Here is a 25,499-nt window from a genome sequence, read left to right as displayed (position 1 = left end):
TAGAAATCCTGGCCTAGATTCAGACAGATTGTCTTGGCAAGTATCCCTATCCTACCCTATTACAGGTTCCCAAGATATTGTTTGGAATCCTAAAACTGTCTTCTTCACCATCTTAATCCACTAATACCTCTGCTACTAAAAATATACCAAGACCAAATAGCTCTCTTCACTTCAGTTCTTTTAATCAGATGCCCCTTTACTACTGACCATATAAGCAGACAATTTTGATATTCTCATAGTCATGACTGGTCATGGATACAGCCTGTTACTGCTCATATTCATTTACTGTTGATCATGCATTTTTGCTGGGCCCTGCTGACTCATACTCATTCACTGCTATGTGCTCTAACAACCTATCAATTTTGATAAATCCATTCACTCCTGAAAAAGCACTGTATTACTGCCTATTTTATGGCTCTAGGTAATTGCTGAACATATACTTAAACTGATCCCACTATTCCATTCCTATTTATTGATAAGAGCATACCCTAGACTACCTAGCCAATTTTGTTTCAATATATTTACAATGGACATGCATGAGATATATCTGCATTATATGAAAACATCTCTCATGTATATTCATTGTGGATATACTTAAAACCTGATTGAATAGGTGGCCCTCGAGCTCCAGGTTGAAAACCACTGCCCTAGACAACTCCCGTCATCTTACCCATGAAGGATCATTCATTAGTAACCACACTCCGAGAATGTCTTTTATCTTAACTACAAGAAAGAAACTATTCACAACTGATGTGCTCTGAATTACCTTCATATTCTTCGGAAGGGGCTTATTCTGAATTACTGCCACAGTAACTAAAGCAATTATTCCCAAGATGAATAGAAATCCCAGGACGATCATAACCTTTCTGGACCATGTTTTCTTCTGTTTGGCACCTATAATCATAAAAAAGAAAACAGATTACATCACTAGGGACAAAGTTTTAAAGACATAAATTAGGTACATCTTTCAGATAGGTTCCACATCATGGCTAGAAAAATACAGGTTTCCAGGTCACCCAGGTACCTAATATTTGTCACCTAGAGTTAGGGAATAGCTGCTGTAGCTGAGGAGCCACTTCTGCGGCGGAGGAACTGTTGCTTTATGTGGGGTTGGAGAGCTACACCAGAGTCGAGAAGCCTCTGCAGTGGAAGGATCTGGGGCTGAGATGTCACTCTAAAGAGCTGCTGCTGTAGCAGAAGCTAGAGCCAGGGAGCCCCACTACAAATCAAGAGCCACTGATGGGGCTGCCACTGCAGGATCACATTAGAAAATAGACTGGGATAGACAAGAAAAGGAAGAGGAAGGAGCAAAGAATGTCAAAGCATAAAAACAAATGAAACAAAAACAGACAAAAAGAAACATTTTTTCAAGGGCTCCTAAAACTTTTGGCTAGCTTTTCAAAAAAATCTCTTCATCCCTACTCTACATAGAACACTTATCCTAATAAAATGATCCATATTGTTCTCTTTCAAGATCCCTAAAACTAGTTCATAGCACAGGATTGCTGATACTAGTGCCCCAAACCCATGAACTGCTATAAAATGAAACGCCCACTCACCTCTTCGAGGTAACTTATTTCATGCACCAACAATATAACATACAGGGAACAATGAACTCTGAAAAAGATTTTACTAAACTTGGCAGTATCATTGGATTGAAAGCTAATTTAACAAAATTACCATGATAGCAGTGGTATAGCATTGTAGCAAAAGGACATGGAGGCCACTTTTCAAAGGAATGTGCCAGGGAGACTACCAGTCAAGGTGTAAGTGGTGAAAAAGGAATGGAAGAAGTGAAGTATGTATGTGTATTTCAGGGGCAGTGGAACTTTTTTGGTTGGGGGAAGAGGGGCAAGCTCCCACTACTAATGTCTTAGTTTACATTTACAATTAATGCATAGGGGTAGGGAAAAACGACAGTACGTGAATGTAATTGGTTCTGAAGTGTCAAAAAGCGGAATATAAAAATCAGATAAAAAATAAATTCTTACATACATTCTTTGCATAAATCAGAGAGTATAATTATTCATTCCCAGATCAACCAATAAAAGGCTTGCTGGTAAAAAAAACCCCAAAACAAAACAAAACAGATAGAGTGGTAAAGGAGGAAATAACAAAAACAGCATTACATAGAAGTGGCAATACTAAGTAACTAATAGAGTCAATATTCAAAAACCACATGCACCTAAGTTACGCTGCAAAAGCCCTCACAATAGGCACTACCAGCTTAGTGAGAACAGCCTTCAATTGCCTATCTTAAATCACAGGGCCAGTCTATAGGTGACGATAATTCTCTAGTTTTTGAAAAATTATTTTTATGATGAAAATAAAAGTCACTTATCTAACGATGTCTTTAAGCATTCAGGATAGAGATGGCAACGTATAGCAAATGTTGCTTACCTGTAACAGGTGTTCTCACAGGACAGCAGGATGTTAGTCCTCACATATACGGGTGACATCACAGGATGGAGCCCAATCACGGAACACTTTTGTCAAAGTTTCTAGAACTTTGACTGGCACCTACTGGGCATGCCCAGCATGGCACTAACCCTGCAGCCAGAAGGTGTCCCCCTTCAGTCTTGTTTAAAAGCTACAGGAAGTGCCGAAAAATAAAATAAGAAACGTAACGAACCCAAAACCGCGGGGTGGCGGGCGGGTTTCGTGAGGACTAATATTCTGCTGTCCTATGAGAACACCTGTTACAGGTAAGCAGCATTTGCTTTCTCACAGAACAAGCAGACTGTGATACATTGCAGGAGGACCTTGCAAGACTTGAAGATTGGGCATCCAAATGGCAGATGAAATTTAATGTGGACAAGTGCAAGGTGTTGCATATAGGGAAAAATAACCGTTGCTGTAGTTACACGATGTTAGGTTCCATATTAGGAGCTACCTCCCAGGAAAAAGATCTAGGCATCATAGTGGATAATACTTTAAAATCGTCAGCTCAGTGTGCTGCAGCAGTCAAAAAAGCAAATAGAATGTTAGGAATTATTAGGAAGGGAATGGTTAATAGAACGGAAAATGTCATAATGCCTCTATATCGCTCCATGGTGAGACCACACCTTGAATACTGTGTACAATTCTGGTCGCCGCTTCTCAAAAAAGATATAGTTGTGATAGAGAAGGTACAGAGAAGGGCAACCAAAATGATAAAGGGGATGGAACAGCTTCCCTATGAGGAAAGGCTGAAGAGGTTAGGGCTGTTCAGCTTGGAGAAGAGACGGCTGAGGGGGGATATGATAGAGGTCTTTAAGATCATGAGAGGTCTTGAATGAGTAGATGTGACTCGGTTATTTTCACTTTCGAATAATAAAAGGACTAGGGGGCATTCCATGAAGTTAGCAAGTAGCACATTTAAGACTAATCGGAGAAAATTCTTTTTCACTCAACGCACAATAAAGCTCTGGAATTTGTTGCCAGAGGATGTGGTTAGTGCAGTAAGTGTAGCTGGGTTCAAAAAAGGTTTGGATAAGTTTTTGGAGGAGAAGTCCATTAACTGCTATTAATCAATTTTACTTAGGGAATAGCCACTGCTATTAATTGCATCAGTAGCATGGGATCTTCTTAGTGTTTGGGTAATTGCCAGGTTCTTGGTGGCCTGGTTTTGGCCTCTGTTGGAAACAGGATGCTGGGCTTGATGGACCCTTGGTCTGACCCAACATGGCAATTTCTTATGTTCTTATGATGGTAGTCCTCACATATGGGTGAGTACTGAGCTGAGGATGTCCGAGTATGCACCAAATGTACCCAGGTGTGCAAGGCACTAGGACTTGGGGGGATGTTTGGCTGAGGGCATCCTGAACCCTACCGGGCAGGCGGAATGGTGTTGGTACGTCAAGTTGTGAATAGGTTACGCAGGACAGATTGGGGAAAGATGGAATCTTGTCTTCCGGCTTTGTCCAAGCAATAGTGAGCTGTAAAGGTATGGAGAGAACTCCAGGTGGCAGCCCTGCAAATGTCAGGAAGTGGCACCGAGCGTAGGTGTGCTACTGAAGTCGCCATGGCCTTCACAGAGTATGCTTTAACACAGTCTTGAAGTGGAATGCCTGCTTGCTGATAGCAAAAGGATATGCAGTCCACTAACTAGGAGGAGAAAGTCTGCTTACCCACAGGCTGCCCCAATTTAATGGAATGGAAAGAGACAAACAATTGAGTGCTTTTCCTGTGGGCAGCCGTACGGTCTAAGTAGAACGCTAGAGCCCGTTTACAGTCAAGGGTATGCAGAGCCTGTTCTCCTGGATTGGAATGGGGGCCTGGGAAAAAATGGATTGATTGAGATGAAACTCTGATACTACCTTAGGCAAAAACTTAGGGTGACTGCGGAGTACTGCCCGGTCCTGTAGAGGTTTAGTGTCAGGCGGATAGGTAACTAGGGCTGTAACTCACTAACTCTGCGAGCCGAAGTGATTGCCAAAAGGAAGATCACTTTCCATGTGAGATAGCGAAGTTCACAGGATTGGAGAGGCTCAAATGGTGGTTTCAAGAGCCGACCCAAAACCAGGTTGAGGTCCCAAGAAGGGGCCAGAGGACGCAGTGGAGGCTTGAGGTGAAGCAAACCCTTCAGAAAACGTGTTTCAAGGGGTTGTACTGATATGGGAACATCTCCGACACCTTTATGGAAGGCGGCCACCGCACTAACATGCATTCTGATGGAGGACGTTTTTAGACCTGACTCCGACAAGTGCCAGAGATAGTCCAGAAACTTCGTGATTGGACAGGTAAAGGGGTCAAGGAATTGAGAAGAGCACCATGACTGAAACCTGTTCCATTTGTAAAGGTAGGATTTTCTCGTGGAAGGCTTCCGTGAAGCAATCAGGACACGGGATACTGATTCAGAAAGGTAAAGTGGCTGAAGGATTAACCTTTCAACATCCAGGCCATCAGGGACACGGCTTAAAGATTGGAGTGGTGTAGGCACCCGTCGTTTTGAGTGATCAGAAGCGGGTCCTTTCCTAAGGGAATGTGCCTGCGAATGGAGAGATCATGCAGTATTGGAAACCACACTTGGCGTGGCCAGTGAGGTGCTATCAGGATCATAGTTCCCTTGTCCTGACGTAACTTCACGAGAGTCTTTGAGAGAAGTGGAAGTGGAGGGAATGCATGTAAGAGACCGGTTGCCCATGAGAGGGAGAACGCATCTCTTGGCTGATAGTGTTGGCTGCGAGTGAGAGAGCAGAACTTCTCTACTTTGCGGTTTCGAGGTGACGCAAAGAGGTCTATTTGAGGGTAACCCAATTGTTGGAAGATCGAGTCCGCTATTGAGGACTCGTGCAGTTGAAAGTTGCGATTCAGCTTGTCTGCCAACACATTGTCCACTCCCAGCAAGTAGGTGGCCCTGAGGTACATCGAGTGGGAGAGAGCCTCCTCCCATATCTGCTCTGCTTCCTGACACAGGAGGTAGAAGCCCGTGCCTCCCTGTTTGTTGATGTACCACATGGCCACCTGGTTGTCCGTCTGAATCAGGATGACCTGGTTGGAGAGGCGATCCTGAAATACTCTGAGAGCATATCTGATTGCTCGAAGCTCCAGGAAATTGATTTGGTGTTTGGCTTCCTCTGGAGACCAAGTTCCTTGTGTCTGCAGATTGGCCACGTGGGCTCCCCAGCCGAGGTTGCAAGCATTGGTGGTGAGAGTTATTTGAGGGTCTGGAGCCTAGAAGGGCAAGCCTTGGACGAGATTGTTCTGATTTTTCCACCAGGCGAGAGACTGACTGAGTGAGTCGGTGACGTGGACAATGGTCGACAGGGGCTGAATGCATTGAATCCATTGTGACCTAAGAGTCCACTGCTTGACTCTTATGGCTAGGCGGGCCATTGGGGTGACCTGAACTGAGGACGCCATGTGTCCCAGTAGGATGAGAAAGCAGCGTGCAGTCGTGTAGTGCTGAGACTGCAGCTGGTGTGCAAGAGAGACGAGAGTGAGAGCTCGTTGTTGAGGTAGAAAAGCTTTTGCCTGCAAGGTGTCCAAGTCTACCCCTATGAATGATAAGGTTTGAGATGGGACTAAGTAGGATTTGTCGTAGTTGACGAGAAATCTAGGGAAATCAGGGTGTGTAAGGTAAGATGTAGGGACAATAGAGCAGTTTGCTGAGTGGGAGCCCTGATCAACCAATCGTCTAGATAGGGGTAGACGTGAACACCTTGAGTCCTGAGGAAGGCTGCAACTACTACGAGACATTTTGTGAAGACTCGTGGTGCAGACGCGAGGCCGAATGGAATCACTTGGTACTGATAGTGCTTGGGGCCTACCAGAAATCTCAGGTATTTGCGATGAGATGGAATTATCGCGATATGAGTGTATGCGTCCAGGAGGTCGAGAGAGCAGAACCAGTCTCCTCTTTGTAGAAGAGGAAGAAGAGAACCCAAGGTTACCATTTTGAACTTTTCTCAATGAAGGTACTTGTTGAGGGCATGTAGATCCAGAATTGGATGAACACCTCCCGATTTTTTGGGGATTAGGAAGTACTGGGAATAGAACCTTAGGCCGTGCTGAGAGTAGGGTACTGGTTCTATTGCCTGGAACAGGAGAAGGAGGGAGACCTCCTGTTCCAGAAGGGTGGAGTGATCGTATGTTCTCCATGTCGGTAAAAGTGGGGAGTCCGGTGGGATGGAGAGAAAGTTGAGATGATAACCTTGAGCAATTATCGCTAGGACCCACTGGTCTGAGGTGATTGAGTGCCTCCTGTTGTTGAAATGGCACAATCGACCTCCCACTGGTATGTGAGGCAGTGGAAGCTGGCTGCTCCTCTCTATGCAGGAGTCAAAAACCGGAAGCAGGGACCGGCTGAGGAGCTGCTTGCGGCTTTTGTTTTCGTATCTGACGAGACTGAGGTTTTTGAAATGGTCTCGTAGAGTGAGTTCTAGCCGGTGGTGGGTAGGACTTCTTTGGATGGAAGAAGTACTTCTTAGTGTCTTTTCGGAAAGGCTGTTTTGAGGAGTACTCAGAAGGCATCAGAGAGAGCTGTCTCAGGGTCTCATGATGGTCCTTGAGTTCCGCCACTGTTCGTTGAATCTACTCGCCAAACAGATTGTCTCCTACACAGGGCAGGTCGGATAATCTGTCCTGCACTTCAGGTTGAAGGTCCGAAGACTTGAGCCAGGCCCATCTTCTTGTAGAGATAGCAGCTGCAGATACCTTGGTAGCAGTGTCTATGATATCGTAAAATGATCTTCTCATGCTTGCCCACCTCAAAACCCTTGTTTACCAGGGTTTGGAGCTGATCTTGAAATTGCTGAGGCAGGGAGTCTGTCAAGTCTTGTATCTGCTTAAATAAGACCCTGTTGTATTGGGTCATATAGAGCTGATAAGAGGCGATTCGGGAGATGAGCATTGAGCCCTGGAAGACCCGGCGACCAATGGCATCTAGAAATATTTGCTCCTTGCCTGGGGGAAAAGAAGTGTGGGGTTTTGATCTCTTTGCCCTCTTTTGGGCAGATTCTACCACCACAGATTGGTGATCCATTTGAGGTTTTTGAAAACCTGGGGCTGACTGTACCAAATAAGTGGTGACAGCCTTCCTGTTGACTGGAGCAACAGAGCCAGGGTGTTCCCAGTTCTTTCTGAGGAGATCTAGAAGAACTTGGTGAATAGGGATGGAGGTTATTTCCTTGGGAGCATCCAGGAATTGCCACAGCGCCATCATTTGATGCCTGTCATCTTGTTCAGTCTGTAATTGGAAGGGAACCAATTCAGACATCTCCTTCACAAAATTTATGAAGGAAAGGTCCTCTGGAGGAGAACACTTTCTGCTTTCAGTAGGAGAAGGTGGTGAAGGCAGGTCATCGGTGTCTGGTGAAGAATCATCAGTCCAGGTATCGTAGGGATCAGCACCTGACCTTCTAGGAGCCCAAGGGGGACGGGACGGTGGAATCCCTGAAGGTCCTGGTCTAGGCTCCGAAGGAATCGATGGAAAAATTGGAGGCACTGATGAAGGCATCGAGGGCATCGATGAATGGATCGGTGGCGCCGAAGGACGCATCAGCATTGATGGACGTATTGGCATCGATGGCTGAGGCATCGGTAGGACTCCCGATGGAGGGATGCGGAATGGCGTTTCTCCTCCCAATGACAAGGAAAGTGGAGAGGGCACCGGAGCCATCGGTGACCCGGGATCCATCGGTGGAAAAGTGGCAATGAGCGCTTCCATCCTCGAGAGCAGTGGTGCCAACGCTGCCGGAATCTGGTCAGTGGTTGGTTCCACGATCGGTACCGGTGTCGGTGCCGGAGGAACTTGGAGTCAATGCATCGCCTTGTCGATGGCCTCCTGAACCAGCTGGTCCAGTTCTTCTCAGAGTCCTGAAGCAAGCAGCCCTGGCTCTGGAACAGAAGAAGGAGGTAGAGGCATAGCCGGAGGGACCACCGTTAAAGGCGGAGTCGCGGCTCCCAATCTCCTTTCGGGTGAGGGTTGCATCGGTGACCTGGTAGCCGAAAAGGTCGGTGCCTTTTCTGGACTGGGTTTCTTCGAAGGCGGCTTTGACAATGGCGAGGTCAATGATTTCGCTCTCTCGATGGTCTGAGACTTCAGATGTCAGTGGCGATGTTTCTCTCTACAATCCCCTCGGTCCTGAGGGGGAGTAGAGGTGGTGGAAGGCCGAGAAATCGTCGATGCCAGACGGTCACCAGTCGGTGGTTGATACTGGCGCGAAGTTGACGGTGCTGGTTCTGACAACGTCGATGCAATCGACAGCGTCAGGGTTTGAGCATGGAAGAAAAGTTCCATCTTCTCCATTCTGGCCTTGAGACCTTTTGGTGTCATTAAGGCACATTTGGTGCAGGTCAGGACATCGTGCTCACATCCAAGACACATTACACAGACCTTATGAGGGTGTGTTATGGACATGGTGCGATTGCGGTCCGGGCACCGATGGAACCCTGACGCCATGGCCATGAAAAATTTGAGCTGTGGTACGGTCGACGGCCAGTAGGCCGCGAGGGCCAAACTCGACGGGAGTCGACCGAAAATAGGTAGAAAACTTACCGGAGTACCGCGACTTGAAAAAATTGAAGGAGGGACCCCTGTGGGGTAAGAAAAGTTGTAGTAATTCTGTGAGGAAAATTCCTGTCAGGAATCTCTGTGGAACTCCTTAACCACGTGGTTACTGCTGTGCGGAAAAAAAAAGACTGAAGGGGGACCCCTGCTGGCTGCAGGGTTAGTGCCATGCTGGGCATGCCCAGTAAGTGCCAGTCAAAGTTCTAGAAACTTTGACAAAAGTGTTCCGTGATTGGGCTCCATCCTGTGATGTCACCCGTATATGTGAGGACTACCATCCTGCTTGTCCTTTGAGAATACACTGTATTATGTCTTTACGCATACCATGAATGCTTACAGACGTTGTTAGATAAATGACTTATTTGCATCAGAAAAATAATTTTTCAAAAAACAGATTTAACGTCACCTAGAGACTATGATTTAAGATAACTCAATTGAAGACTGTTTTCTCTAAGCTGTAGTACCGATTATGAGAGCTTTTCCAGCATAACTTATTGTTACATGCTTATGGTTTCTGTTGAATTGGTTGTCATTTTTCCTTTGCACACTTTTGGACATGTTAATTTACTGTCAATATTCAAAAGCCCTTTAGACGAATAACTTGAAATTATCTGTCTAAATGGCAAGTTGTGGGATAGTCAGCTTGCTATTCGGCTAAAATATAGCTGAATAAATCATTATCAAGCTATAATTTAGCCGTATAAAAAAAGAGCATTGTGGGGGCGTTTCAGGGCATGACAAAGTTATTTATTTATTTATTTAATGAGTTTTATATACCGTTATTCGGTTGAGCCATCATAACGGTTTACAAAAGTATACATTTATCTTGTAACTGAGCAGTAATAAGAACAGATTCTAACAGTTGGGTAGCAGTATAAAACCATGTAAACCATTTAAACAATATCAGAGAAATGGATAATAAGTCCAGAGTGAACTATTATTAGGTTAGAAGGGGGGGCATGGAGGTACAGGGAGATGGGGGAGAATTATGCAGTAAATAATTGAGAGTTCAGTTGAGAGTCGGGATGATAAGATGCTTTAAAGTCAGTGAGGAATTTGCGGAACATTAGTGTTTTTAAGTCCTTTTTTAAAGTTTTTAGGTCATGTTGAATTCGTATGAATTTAGGTAGGGTGTTCCACATTTTGGGTGAGGCAATTGAGAAGGCTCTTTCCCTTGTGGTTGCCAGATGCGCATCTTTGACAGGGGGAATGTTTAGGTAACCAGAGTTATTGGAGCGTAGGTTTCTTGAAGGCTTTTGAGGGATTATGTTTAGTGAGTTAAGACCTTGATTATCATTGTTTAGGATTTTGTGGAATATAGTCATTGATTTGTAGGCAATACGTGCGTTGATAGGTAGCCAGTTATCTGGCTAACTCAGCTGATTGTCAACTAAAACCAGCTAACAGGCCGCTACAGTAAAGTTCGCGGGAGAGCGGGCGAGTGCCTGCTCTCCCGGTGCGCGCACAGGCCAGTGTCCTGTGCGTGTGAGTCAGTAAACCAAAATATTTAAATTAGGGCTGGCAGTAAAAAGAGGCGCTAGGGACACTAGCGCGTCCCTAGCGCCTCTTTTTGGACAGGAGCGGCGGCTGTTAGCGGGTTAGACATCAGACGCTCAATTTTGCCGGTGTCGGTGTCGGTTCTTGAGCCCGCTGACAGCCAAAGGTTCGGAAACCGGACGCCGGCAAAATTGAGTGTCTCGTTTTCAACCCGCGAGCTGTGGGCTGATTTTAAATTTTTTTATTTTTTTAACTTTTGGGACCTCCGACTTAATATCGCAGTTTTTACTGCTTTTCTGTGCACTTCCCTGGCACTGGCAGAAATTAACGCCTACCTTTGGGTAGGCTCTAATTTCTTAAAGTAAAATGTGCAGCTTGGCTGCACATTTTACTTACTGTATCGCGCGGGAATGACTAATAGGGCTATCAACATGCATGTATCGGCCTGTTTGTTAACCGTTAACTTTAGACCTGCTTGGAAGCAGGTCTCAAGTTATGCGGCTTTGTGTGGCCAGATAGCTTAACACTTGATTGAAAACATTCAAAAGAATATATCTGATTAAATAGCTGTGAAGGAGACTACAAGAAACTCCCTCAGAACACCTTAAGGGACCGGGCACAGCTGTCTCGCCCGGTCCTCCTTAAGATCTAGACCCACTGGGAATCCTGGGTGAAAGGAAGAGCCCTTCACCAGAGCATAAGAACTCAGGGTCTAGAAGGGTTAAACATATCCCAGGGAGCAGGCAGAGACCCACGGTATGCTAAGACCTGTTATGTTTAAAGACTGTGTATTTATTACCTGAAGGAAAAGGGGAGCTGCATTATTTGTTTTCAAGTTTACTCTTTCTCTGTAAATAAAGTGTACCTAAGGAACAGCCAGAATCTGCCTCCTCATTTTTCTGGCTGTTTCCGAGTTGCTATCGCCCAAGTTACCACACATGGTGTTAGTAGTGGGGTCTCTTGCCTAAGTGGGAAGCACACAAAGAGCCCGCAGCCACAGCAGTAGAAAATAAACAGGGTTGTTTTTTTTTCTTTTTCCTGGGGTCTCTGAGTTCCACCCAGCCAGCCTTCTCACAACAGGCCAAAGGGGCTAACCCTGTTTATGTAGTAGTCAGGGGTCAAGCAGTGAGTAAGGGCCGGACAGGCCAGCAGGCTTTTTCCCCCTCTCCTTTGCCCAGAGATCTACATAGTTTGGAGGGAGCTTGCTAAGCAAAGAAGATGGAGCAAGTGATCCAAGTCCTTGCTGCAGGGCAACAACAATTACAGAATGCCCTGCAAATGCAAACTGATCAGCAGCAGGCATTGTGAGAGCAGGTGAGGCAACAGGATACTGTGCTAACCCAGACAGCATAAGTGGTGCAAAGCGCTATAACCAGTCTACTTTCCGTTTCACTGACACTATATAAGAATACCCCAAGAGGGAGGAAGTGACGTCATCCATGCAGATGGCAGCCTGAACCTGCGGCTCCTCCGTTTAGCGACAGCATCGCATTACATCGAGCACTCCAACAGCACTACTTTGGGGGAAAAACCGCTCCCGGGGCACCTCAGCACCCATCCCATGTCGAGCCAGAAGAAACCGCTCGATTTTAAGAAGTATTCTTACCACAAATCGGTATTAGCCGAGGACTCGCTGGAAAGCAACATGGCGGCCGGCAGCGTGGACGCGGCGGAATCGCCGGGGGAGATGGAGGAGGAACAGATGGATACTTCGGATTTGCCTACCAAGGCGGACATGAAACGTTGGTTTGCGGATTTAAAACAAGAATTGGCCGCCAATACTGCCGACCTCCGTGCCTCGATTGAAGATATTAAAGGGGACCTGGCCGAGAATGGGCGGCGACTTTTTGAAGTTGAGACCCGAGCTGAGGCAAACAGTGAGGAGGTGAAGGTGAACCGTACCAATATCTCCCTTATACAATCTGAGGAAGAACACCTGCAAGGTAAGGTCGAGGACCTAGAGAATCGGTCTCGGCGGAATAACCTCCGCTTTCGTGGCATACCTGAGCTCCCCGAATATGCAGATTGTGCTGCTGTGGTGAAACAAATCTGTGGCATGCTGCTGCTGGCTGGGGAGACGGCCCAGCCCATATCGGCCGATGCAGAGATCCAGCTAGTCCGAGTGCACCGGGTTCTTGGCCCCAGGGTCAACAATCTCCCCAAAGACATTATTGCCTGCTTTCAGGACTATGTCTTAAAGGACCAACTGGCAGGCATAGCTCGGCGACAAAACAAGTGGCAATGGCAAGGCCATGAGGTTATGATATTTATAGACCTCTCCCCAGTGACCATTAAGAAAAGGCGGGATTTCAAACCAGTCACAGAGCTTTTGAGACGGGAAGAAATCCGTTACAGATGGCTGTTTCCCTTTGGGTTGTCCTTTTCTGTGAAAGGAGAAGCGCACCGGGTAAAAACCCCAGCGGAGGCTTCGCAAATATTACAGATGGCTGGTTACGGCGAGATTGCGGAGCTGCCTGCAGCACCTAAGCCACCCTTGCGCAGGGAGGACCCACCCAGGTGGCAAAGAGTTAATCGCGGTGACAAGCGGCTGCGGAGGCACCCGGACAAAGACCCGCAGGGATGAGTTCTCCCTGGGCCCTGGTTTCTTGTGGTTTGGAGCCTGGACAGTGCAGATCATATTGCCTAGCGCTGCGCTGGGTAGGCGTTGAGTATGCTGGGACACACTGGGTCTGCTTGGTGCAGGTCCTGTGGCTGTTTATCCTTAGTTACACTCTGTGCTGCCATGTTCTCTATCTTTGAATTGTTGTTCATTATCAGTTGGTGATCCGATCTCTTATTTCCAGGAGTGTTTGTATGTTTACTTCTGAAAGTTTATAAGGTTTTTAGTTGTCGAAGGGGGAGGGCTCTTGCTGGAATGATTGTGTCCTCCCATATTTACAGGGTATGGGCCTCTACGGCGGACCATACTGATCGGGGGGTGGGGGCGCGGGGAAGGGGCATAGAGGTGGGACTGACTTATGGTCTTTTCTTATTAGGGGGACTGACAGAAGCTGGTTGTGGGGACAGGTGGGGAGCTCGCTCTGGTATAGCCATCATCCGATAAAACTAGGATTTCTATTATGTTTTCGATATGACGTCTATACATATCCAAACCCTAAATGTTAAGGGCCTCAACACCCCCTTAAAACGTCAGTCCCTTTTTTCGGATTTGGCCCAGCATCGCACTATGATAGCGTTCCTACAAGAAACACATTTGAAAAAGCGATATGAGCGCTTACTCCGTAATAGCGATTATCCGGGACAATACTGGGCGGCACGGCCGCTAGCCCATAAATATTTGGGGGTGGGCATCCTTATCCACAAGAACTTACACTATGAGCTTCTAGGCTGCTATCCAGACCCGGAGGGGCGGTATGTTTTAGTGAATGTGGCCATTGCAAATGTCAAATATTCTTTACTCAGTGTTTATGCACCTAACGTGGCTCAGGATGTTTTCCTGGCTCGTTTGTCGCAGTTTCTCGATCAGAGCGCAGAGGGCCACCTCCTCATCGGAGGGGATTTCAATTTAACCACGAACCCCAGGCTAGATAATTCCAATGGCTGTACCTCCAATAAACGGAGGGAGCGCCAGGGCTTCCATAGTTTTTTACGGCGTTATAGTTTGATTGACACATGGCGGGTTTGGCACCCCCAGCAGAGAAATTATACCTTTTATTCTAGGGCCCATAAAACATACTCTAGAATTGATTACCTCTTAGTCAACAAGGGATGCTCCAACCAGGTTACTCAACCTGCCATTGGGGCTATCACCTGGTCCGATCACGGTCCGGTGTCTTTACAACTAGCTGTTGTGGCATCCGATTCCGGACAACGCTACTGGAAGCTCAATGACAGCTTATTGGAGTATGAGGGCTTCCGCGCTCTTTTATATTCTGACATACAGAAATATTTGTTAATTAATGACACCCCAGAAATCACACCGACCACGCTATGGGATTGCCTTAAGGCTGTAATAAGGGGTAAACTTATAGCTAAAGGAGCCTCAGTCAAGAAACAAAAGCAGAAGGATAAGCTCGAGACCATACAGCAGCTGCAGAGGCTGGAGCTTCTGCACGCCAAAACTGGGGCAACGCGCCTCTTGCTGCAAATGGACCGATTGCGTATGCATCTGGTGTCCATAGAAGCGGCGCAGATAGCTTATCAAATGGAGCGAGTCAGACAGCTCTTTTATGAAGGGGGAAATAAGGCAGGGAGACATTTGGCCCGTAAGTTGAAGGCTAGGCAAGTCCAGTGCAACATAGTAAAGATAAAGGATGAACGCGGGGATATGCTTACCTCTAATCTGGATATTAGACAGCGCTTTACCCGGTTCTACTCTGAATTATACGCTCCCAATTCTCGCATTAGCCCTGACGCTATAGCGGAATACTTACAGTCCATTCCGTTACCACAGGTAACTCTGGAGGACCAAAAGTTCTTAACCCGTGATATTACGGCAGCGGAGGTACTGTGGGCCATACGATCCCTGAAAGTGGGAAAATCACCGGGCTTGGACGGGTATACGGCCGTTTTTTATAAAAAAATTTGCTAATATATTGGTAGCCCCTCTTGTAAAATTATTTAACTCGCTCCAAAACCAAAGTACCCTGTCCAGGGAGGCTAATTTGGCAGGGGTGACCCTAATTGGTAAGCCTGGGCGTGACCCTACGGTCTGTGGTTCTTATCGTCCCATCTCCTTAATCAATTTGGACTTGAAATTGCTAGCGAAAATCCTCGCCCAACGGCTTAACACCTTTTTGCCTGCGTTGGTTCATTTTGAACAAGCTGGTTTCATTCCGGGCCGGATGGCGTCCGATAATGTTCGGAAGGCTATTGATGCAATGTGGTGGGCTAGGACTCAGCATATTCCCATGGCTTTGTTGGCTATCGACACCGAAAAGGCCTTTGATTATGTGCACTGGCCCTTTTTATTCCAAACTTTGCAAAAGTATAATTTAGGGGACAAATTTTTACGGTGGATTCGTCAATTATATGAGGGGCCGACCGCTTGTTTAAAAATTAATGGTGCTTACTCCTCCTCATTTGCAGTTCAACGGGGAACCCGGCAAGGCTGTCCTTTATCCCCCCTACTCTTCGCCCTTTTTTTGGAACCTTTTGCATATTGCATACAGCATAACAATAGTGTGGCGGGGGTACAGGCTGGCGGGTTCTCCTCAAAATTGTCTCTTTTTGCAGACGATTTACTGTTTACCATTACGGACCCCTTGCTGTCTTTACAGACGCTTACAAGGGAACTCCAGGCCTTTAGAGCGGTTTCTGGCTTCACTATCAATTGGGAAAAGTCTGAACTTTTCAATGTCTCCTTAGCCCCAGAGATGGTAACGCAGATCACACAACATTTTCCCTATCGATGGGCTAAGCGCCAGTTAAAATACTTGGGGGTTAATCTGGGACTGGGATCCGACTTGTTCCAATTAAACTACCCCCCTTTACTGGCTAAAATATATAAGGATCTAGAGGAATGGGACCGCTACCATATCTCCTGGCTGGGGAGATTGGCGGTCCTGAAAATGAATATTTTGCCACGTCTCTTGTATTTATTTCAAACTTTGCCACTAGTAATCCCTGCCAATCTTCTGGCTAAGTGGCAAAAACGGTTGAATAAATATCTATGGAAGGGTAAGAAGCCCAGGATAGCTAGGGAGACTTTGTATCTCCCGCGATGGCAGGGAGGTATAGGGTTGCCTAACCTTGCCAAGTACCTAGGGGCTGCTCAGCTAAAGGCGGCGGTGGATTGGCATTGTGTTAAGCGTTGTAAGCCATGGGCGCTACTAGAACAGGCGATACTGGGGTCTTTGCCTCTGGGGGCCCTGTTGTGGCAGCCACGGTCTTCTTGGCTCCCTGTGGTGCAGCTGCCAGGTTCGGTGGAGGCAACCCTCCATATCTGGAACCAGTGGAGGAAAGCTTTGGTGGGCATGCAAACTGTTTTTCATAGTACATATCTGTTCCACCATAAAGATTTTCGGCCGGCGGGTCACCCTCGGGTCTTTTCCCATTGGATTCAGCAGGGTATAATTCAATTTGCCCAAATCTGGGAGCCGGGGGGGCTGATCCCATTTACTTTACTTAGGGAGCGGTTCCAATTGCCAATGGGGGATCAGTTCAAATACCTGCAAGTTAGACATTATTTTCAAAGTCACCAGGTGGACGCTGTACTGACCCAGGGCATACCTACCTTTGAAAATATGTGCCGCCAGGCGGATAGAGTTGATAAACATATTTCTAACATTTATAGTTTATTGAGTGGTAGATTTAATATACTGGCACCCCATATCCGAGCTTGGCAGTCGGATTTAACATGTGATTGGGAGGCGGAGGATTGGCTGCGGGTGTTTCAGGGTTTGCGGAAAGGTTTAATATCAGCTTTGCATATTGAGAATGGTTACAAATTGTTTTTTAGGTGGTATATCACCCCCACCCGTCTACAACACATTGTTCCGGGCTCTGACGGTTTATGTTGGAAACGTTGTGGTGAAAAGGGGACTTTCTTTCACCTTTGGTGGACATGTCCAGAGATACAGAAACTGTGGACTTTGGTTTCCGACTGGATTTCTACCATATTGAAAATTCAGTTCCAGTTGACACCATCGCAAGCCTTGCTAAATAAAGACAGGACAGATGGATACAAATATCATGATTACTTTATTAAATATGTGGTTACAGCGGCGAGATGTTCCATTGCCCAATTATGGAAAGATCCGAGAGTCCCAACGTTACAGATGATCCAAGTCTCTGTTCAAAAAATGCATGGTCTGGGGCGTATCACAGCTTACAAGAATAAATCCTTTCATTCCTTTCATAAGACCTGGGGATTATATGAACGCTGGCAACAGGTCTTTTCTGGTTGACATTTGCTGGTTCGGGCTGGATTCTTGTACCTGCCGGAGAGCGATGCCTGCTATCCTAGTCGCAGCCCTTAGCGTCATGTGGGATCTCGGATGTGGTGGAGGCCTTTTTCAGGCTGACAGTGTTGAACTCGACTTCTCACCTGTACCATACCCGCATAATATTTTATTATGACTTTCTGTGCATGGTCCTCTATTATCTGCATTTGGCTGTACACCTCTATGGGGGGAGGGGGGGACTTAGGGACATCATTTATATACTGGTGTTGATTTTTCAGCTGGCTACTATCAAGTTATGTACTGGTTTTTACTACTTCATACTAGCGGTTTGTGTTTAGGATGCATGTTATTGCTAATAAAAGATTTAAATATAAAAAAAAAAAAAGAATACCCCAAGAGAAGACTCCGATGCTGTCCTGAAAAACTTTGAATGCACAGCTCGCCTGACAGGCTACCTATTTAGGACTAGTCGCGATGCCTTCTAAAATGCCAGTCCGGAAGGGAAGGCCACAATTCAGGAAGTCAAAGCTGCCATTCTAGAGAGAGCGGGCCTCACCCCAGAAGTCCACTGACCGAAGAGTGCTGCAGGCTGGCGACAATCCAAGGAACCTGTTCCACAAACTTAAAGACATTGCTTGGAAGTGGCTGCACCCAGAAGGGAAGTCTGGGGTGGAGATAGCCAACGCGGTTTTGCTGGAACAATTCTTAGATAGCCTAGAATGGCCTATGCAGTAGTGAGTTGGCTGACACCCAAATCTTACGGTTGAAAAGGTGCTGGAAGAAGCACGGAACCAGCTCATAATGAGCTTGTCCAACCACAACAATGAAAAATTGGAGTTTCCAGAGCTCTTTCCTTTGAGTCTTTATGAAACAGATCTGGATCTTCCAGACTTGAAGGCAACGCAGATAGGACAAATGCAGTTATTCTGCTAATTTAGAGGCAGCCAGGAGACAAGGTCAAAGGAAGGGGAAGAACAGCAACCCATCCAGAATGTCTTACCTGGCCTCTTTGAGTGGGAAAAGGGAGTGATTTGGTGAGCTTCAGATGGACTCAAAGGGAGGATGTGTCCTTTAAGTGGGTCCAGGAGCATATTCAGATGGTGGATGGAAAGTTAGTCCCTGGAGCACAGGTTACAGACCCTATTCCTCCTTATTTTGTGATGAAAAGGGACCTACAGTACAGAGTCACAAAAGGAAGTGTGCAGGGGGAAGTGATAGAAAAACTCCTAGTTCCCAAATCATAATCATCAGAAGATCATGCAGTTAGCCCATAGCCACCTGCTAGAGGGTCACCTAGGGAAAGAAAAGATCCAGGAGAAAATAATGGCACAGTTCTATTGGCCAGGCCTACTTAAAACACTTAACTGTCATTCACTGTGTGTGTTTTATTGTACCCCACCCTGAACATAGGAATGGCAGGTAATAAATGCTTTAAAATAAATAAACAAACAGGTCTAGCTGTATTGCTGGTCCTGCCCTACCTGCCAATTTACAAAGCCTGCCGACATTTGGATGGCAGATCATTCCAATGTCCATAATTGAGACCCCTTTTGAAAGGGTGGGCATGGATCTTGTGGGGCTACTAGAGAGATCTACTCGAGGAAATAAGTATGTCCTCATCATTCTGGACTAGGCCACAAGATATCCAGAGGCAGTACTGCTATAGATTATGAAGACCCCAATGGTGGCATCCACCCTCATGGAGATTTTTTCATGACTTGGGCTGCCCAAGGAGAATAGCATGGTTCCTGGTTATATTTCTAGTAAGAAGCCGTAGACAGAGCAAGGACAGAAGAAGTTGAGCTTAGCCAGTGAGGGTTTCCAGTGAGCGAGGATGCAGCTACTGCAGGCTGGGGAAGTTTGGCAGCATGCACAAAATTATCAGCCAGTCCATTAGAAAAGATAGGATTTCTTGCTAAGCGAGCACAAGGGCAGTAGCACAAGTGTATGTATGTATGTGTTAGAGAGTGTGTCACTGAGTCAGAGCGTGTGTGTGTGTATGTACGTGTATAACTCAGTCGGAGCATATGTGTATGTGTCACTCAATTAGAACATACATGTATAATGCATTGAATTAGAGCATGTGTGCGAGTCTCTATGTCAAAGCACACGTGTACGTGAGTTTTTCTGAATCAGAGCATGTTTATGTGTGTATGTAACAGAGTTGGAGCATGTGTATCTATGTAAATGTTTCTTGAATATGAATATTTTTGTGAGAGACTATGTATATGTGTGCACAGAGACTGTATATACATGTGAAAGTCTGTGTTAGAGAGAGTGAGTGAATATGTGTGCATGTGTTTGAGACACCACCTGCCAATCTACATCAATGTTACGGCAATCAGAACTCAAAAGAGGAGTGGAGGAGTTAAAGGAGAGGAAAAGGGAAAGCGACCCGGTGCTAGGCAGGGGAAAAGGAGAAAAGAAGGGGAAATGGGATAGGAGGAGCGAAAGAGAGTGAGTTGTACTTCTATTTAAATTATACTCAGTGCCTCTAGCCTCCTGGGACTGTATGGCAGTGAGAGAAACTGCATAATTAGCTTACTGCTGCATAATTGAAACCTGCTACAGAATCAACATTCCTGAAAGCATTCACATCTCTTAATCTTTTGACGAAAGCTTCAGGGTTGCCTGCCTGAATTCAGTCTCAACTCTCTCTCTCTGGTCCTGTTCCAGCCTCTTCCCTCATAAATAGCCTGCAGGGAACCCGCTTCTTCAGTTTCCCTCATTCCCCTTCCTTCTGTCCTGAAGTGAACAGGAGGGTAGGAGGTGAAGTTGGTGTGTACAGAGAAAGTGGTAAGAATGTTTAATCCCTCAAAGATCTCTTAAATCCTTATCAAACCAAAAATGATTTTGATATAATTCCTGGATGGAGTCATGACCTTTTAGAAGAACTTCATCTTTATACAAAGGCTCTTGCAGTCACGATTCCTAATGACTGGAAGGTGGCCATTATGACGCTGAATAATTAAATGGGCTCTAGGGGTGATCCAGGAAACTACAGACTGGTGAACCTGACACTGGTGTTCAGCAAAATGGTAGAAGCCATTCTTAAAGCAGAGTTGCTTACCTGTAACAGGTGTTCTCACAGGACAGCAGGATGTTAGTCCTCACATGTGAGTGACATCATCTGATGGAGCCAATCACGGAATACTTTTTTCAAAGTTTCTAGAACTTTGACTGGCACCTACTGGGCATGCCCAGCATGGCAATAACCTTGCATCCAGCAGGGGCCTCCCTTCAGTCTTATGTATAGCAAAAAAAAAAGCGTGCGAAAAATAACATAATAAATCGCAAGCGTACCCAACTCCGCGGGGTGGCAGGTGGGTTTCATGAGGATTAACATCCTACTGTCCTGTGAGAACACCGGTTACAGGTAAGCAACTCTGCTTTCTCACAGGACAAGCAGGATGGTAGTCCTCACATGTGGGTGAATAACAAGCTGAGGATGCCCGCGCATGTACCGAAAACACCCAAAGAGGTGCAACAGGCACAACAACAGGAGTGATTGTGCAGTATACGGGCAGCCTAAATATCCCAGCGGGTGTAGAAGGAAGTTGGATATTACGCTGAGAATAGATTGCGTAGAACAGACTGGCCAAAGATAGAATACTGTGAACCAGCCTTGTCTATGCAATAGTGTGCTGCAAAGGTATGAAGAGAACTCCAGGTTGCAGCTTTGCAGATATCAATTAGAGGTACAGAATGAAGGTATCAACCGACGTTGCCATAGCCCTAATGGAGTTCCTGAAGTGGAAGGCCTGCCTGTTGATAATGCTGTCCGCCAATCAGGAGGACAGGGTCTGTTTTCCAACTGGGGTTCCCAGCTTAAGTTTATCAAAGGAAACAAAGAGCTGGGTGGATTTCCTATGGCCTGCAGTGCGTTCCAAATAAAAGGCAAGTGCACGTTTACAGTCAAAGGAATGCAGAGCCTGCTCAGCAGAAAGTGAGTGGGGCTTTGGAAAGAAAGTAGGCAGGACTATGGATTGATTTAAATGAAACTCAGATACTACTTTTGGTAGAAATTTAGGGTGAGTGCGAAGGACCACCCGGATCATGAAGAAATTTCATGTAAGGAGGATAGGTAACTAGCACTTGCAGCTCACTGATCCTGCGAGCAGATGTCAATGCCAGAAGGAAAAGGACCTTCCAAGTGATATGCCGCAGTTTGCAGGAGTACAGAGGTTCAAATGGAGGTTTCATGAGCTGCGCTAAAACCACATTAAGGTCCCAAGACGGGGTCGGTGGACGGAGAGGAGGCTTCAGGTGAAGCAACCCCTTCATAAAGCACACTACCAGGGCTGTATTGAGATAGAGACATCCCCTGTACCCTTATGAAAGGTGGCCACCGCACTGACATGCACTCTGATAGAGGAGGTTTGTAAACCAGACTCCGAGAGATGCCAGAGGGCAGGTTCATGGGGCAGGTAAAAGGATCTAACCCCTTTGAATTGCACCACAATGAGAACCTTTTCCATTTTGAATGATAAGACTTTCTCGTAGAAGGCTTTCGTGAAGCTACCAGGACCTGAGATACAGATTCCGAAAGATTTAGAGGCTGAAGGATCAACCTTTCAACATCCAAGCAGTCAGAGACAGGGCCTGAAGGTTGGGGTGGCACAATTGGCCGTTCCTCTGAGATATTAGGGATGGGTCCGAGACTAGAGGAATCTGTGGACACAGGGAGAGATCCCGAAGGATGGGAAACCAAGACTGAAGTGGCCAGTGGCTATGAAGTGGCTATGAAGTGGCCAGTGGCTATGAGACTTATTAGACCCTTGTCCGTGCGTAGCTTCACAAGAGTCTTGCTGATTAAAGGAAGTGGTGGGTAGGCTTAAAGGAGACCTTCCCTCCAGGAGAGGGCGAATGCGTCCTGAGGTGGAACGTTGTGACTGCGATGGAGAGAGCAGACGTTGTCCACCTTGCGATTCTGCAGAGACGCGAATAGGTCGATGGTTGGATGCCCCCACTTCTGGAATAGACTGTCCGCAACTATAGGGTTGAGGGATCGCTCGTGGGGCTGGAATTCCCGACTGAGATTGTCCGCTAAAACATTGTCCACACCCGCCAGGTAGGTCACTCTGAGAAGCATAGCCTGGGATAAAGCAAAAGCCCAAATCTGTGCTGCTTCCTGACAAAGGAGGTAGGATCCGGTTCCTCCTTGTTTGTTGATGTACCACATTGCTACCTGGTTGTCCGTCTGGATGAGGATTGTTTTGCTGGAGAAACAGTCCCGAAAGGCAGAGAGAGCATATCGGATTGGTTGGAGCTCCAGAAGATTTATTTGATGTTGTGACTCTTCTGCTGACCAGGTTCCCTGAGTTTGCAGGTTGTTGACATGTGCTTCCCAACCTAGTTTGGAAGCATCAGTCAAAATTATTTGAGGTTCTGGAGTTTGAAAGGGCAGACCTTGAAGTAGATGGGACTCCAGGGTCCACCATGCCAGTGAGAGACGAAGTCGCCGGGTGATGTGGACAATGTTGGACATTGGATGATGTGCCTGTGACCACTGGGACTTTAATGTCCATTGAGTTACTCACATGGCTAGATGAGCCATTGGAGTTACTTGGACCGAGGATGCCATATGCCCTAGTAAGACTAGAGGATGACGAGCTGTCGCGGTTTGACAAGAGCGTATGTTCTGTGCCAACGACGCCAGTGTGTGAGCTCAGTCCCTGGGAAGAAAAGCTCTTGCTTGGACCATGTCAAGATCTACTCCTATAAAGGAGAGGAACTGAGATGGAGTCAGGTGAGATTTCTGATAATTGATAGCTGCATTGTAAGTTGGAGGGAGTGGAGAACCCCTTCAGATGACTGAGCTTTCAGTAGCCAGTCGTCCAGGTAAGGATAGACATGAATGCCCAGTCTTAAGTATGCAGCTACTACTACTAGGCCCTAGCTAGCTACTACTGCTGACGCTAGGCCGAACGGGAGGACCTTGTATTGAAATGTTGGTTCCCAACAAGGAAGCAGAGGTATTTTCTGTGAGACGGGGTAATTGCAATGTGCAAGCATGCATCTTTTAGGTCTAGAGAGCAAAGCCAATTCCCTCATTGAAGAAGTGGAAGCAAAGAGCCCAGGGTTACCATCAGAAATTTCTCTTTCTGAAGATGTTTGTTTAAAGCCCTTAGGTCTAATATCGGGCGAATCCCTCCCGTCTTTTTTGGGATTAAAAAGTATCGGGAGTAGAATCCTTGTCCTCTTTGGGCAAAAGGAACCAATTCTATGGCATTTGCTTGCAGCAGGGAGGATACCTCTTGCTGCAGTTGAAGACAGTGGTCGGAAGAGGGCCACCCTGGCCGAGGTGGAGTATCCAATGGAATGGAAAGGAAATTTAGATGGTAGCCGTGAGCTTGCACCCAATGGTCAGTGATGATGGGTAGCCACTTGGTGGAGAAGTGGCATAAGCGGCCGCCCACAGGTAGATTGGGCAATGGAGGATGGTCTTTGCTCTGAAGTGAAAATCCCGCTGTAAGAGCGGGTTGAGAAGGAGTTTGAAGTTTCTGAGCTCGAGGCTGATGCACTGTGGACTTCTGGAAAGGCCGTGATGGGCGACCTCGAGACGCTGGTAGATAATGTTTACGGGGCTTGTAAGACATCCGTTTAGCGTTGCAACTGAAGGAGCATTTGAATGGAGTGGAAAGATCCGCCTGGGCTGCCAAGAGCTGACAAAGCGTTTCACTATGGTCCTTCAGCTGGGCCACCATCTCCTGAATTTTATCGCCAAACAGGTTATCCCCTGTGCAAGGGAGGTCGGCCAAATGATCCTGCACTTTAGGACGGAAATCAGAAGATTTTAACGAAGCCCAGTGGCGGGCACTGATACCGGCCGCAGAAAGATGGGAGGCCGTGTCGAAGACATCGTATGTCGAGCGGACCTCATGCTTTCCCCCATCGAACCCCTTCTTTATGATGGTATTCAGCTGGTCTTGAAGCTGGTCAGGAAGGGATTCTCCAAATTCTTGTAGCTGCTTAAACAGTGTACTGGGTCATATATAATTGATATGACGCAATGGGCGAGATAAGCATGGCCCCGTGAAATATCTTATTTATTTAACACTTTTCTATACCGACCTTCAAGGTTGAAGACCATATCAGATCGGTTCACATCGAATAGGGGAACTGTAACTAAAACCATAGGTATAACCGGAAGAACAAAGTTACATTTAACAAGGATAGTAAACTTGGAAGCATAGACTGCTAGAAAAGAAAGGTTTAAGGAACGTAGTGATTAAATAGTATAAATAGTTGGAGAATCAGGGGAGGCTCTTATTCAGACTTGAAGCTAATATGGAGATCCATTGTTCATGAAGGATATTCGCTCGTTTAGTGTGTATCAAGGGGATCTGAGAAGGCCTGGCGGAAAAGCCAGGTCTTCAGTTTTTTCCTAAATGTTAAGAGGCAGGGTTCTAGTCTAAGTTCTGATGGGATGTTGTTCCAGATAGCTGGGCCAGCTGTTGAGAAGGATCGATCTTTGGTCGAGGTGAGGCGTGTGGCTTTTGTAGGTGGGGCCTGTAGGGTTCCTTTATATATTTCTCTAGTCGGTCTGTTGGTGATATGGAGATTGTGAGGGAATTTGAGGTCCAGATGCAGGTGATTGTAGATGGATTTGTGAATTAAAGTGAGTGATTTGTGGAGGATTCTGTATTTCACTGGGAGCCAGTGTAAGTTATGGAGGATGGGTGATATATGTTCCGCACGGTTGGTGTTGGTCAGAATTCTTGCCGCGGCGTTCTGTATCAATTGTAGGGGTTTGGTGGTTGAGCTGGGGAGACCCAGGAAGAGAGCACTGCAGTAGTCTATTTTAGCAAATAGCAAGGCTTGCAGAACTGTCCTGAAGTCGTGGAAGAATAGTAGAGGTTTGAGTCTTTTTAGGACCTGGAGTCTATAAAAACAATCTTTGGTTGTGGTGTTAATCATTTTCTTTAGGTTTAGCCGGTTGTCAAGTAGAACCCCGAGATCTCTTACATGGGTATGCGTGAGCTGGGTGTTGAGGATGGTCTGTGGAAGAGGGTTATCTTGGTTTGAGGAGATGAGGAGGAGTTCGGTCTTAGATGCATTAAGAACCAGATTAAGACTGTTGAGAAGGCTGGTGATCGATTTTAGGCAGTTGTTCCAATGCGTGAGTGATTTTGCGATGGATT

At 46.4% G+C, this 25,499-nt stretch overlaps 1 protein-coding gene across 4 annotated transcripts in view; it reads right to left on the bottom strand.

Moving 5' to 3' along the window:
- The window catches only part of ENTPD1 (ectonucleoside triphosphate diphosphohydrolase 1), a 597,993-nt gene that overhangs the window by 349,701 nt on the left and 222,793 nt on the right, over positions 1–25,499 (bottom strand). For all 4 annotated transcript variants that reach the window (XM_029610060.1, XM_029610058.1, XM_029610059.1 and 1 more), the window contains exon 2: positions 767–894. In XM_029610060.1, coding sequence (XP_029465920.1) covers positions 767–859 — 93 coding nt within the window. In that variant the 5' untranslated portion in view covers positions 860–894. The remainder of the gene's footprint in view (positions 1–766; positions 895–25,499) is intronic.

This window comes from Rhinatrema bivittatum, chromosome 7, assembly GCF_901001135.1.
Source record: "Rhinatrema bivittatum chromosome 7, aRhiBiv1.1, whole genome shotgun sequence".
NCBI classification, from domain to species: domain Eukaryota; kingdom Metazoa; phylum Chordata; class Amphibia; order Gymnophiona; family Rhinatrematidae; genus Rhinatrema; species Rhinatrema bivittatum.
The sequence above is the reverse complement of the archived record's forward strand: the minus strand, read 5'-3'. Positions and strand labels throughout refer to the sequence as shown.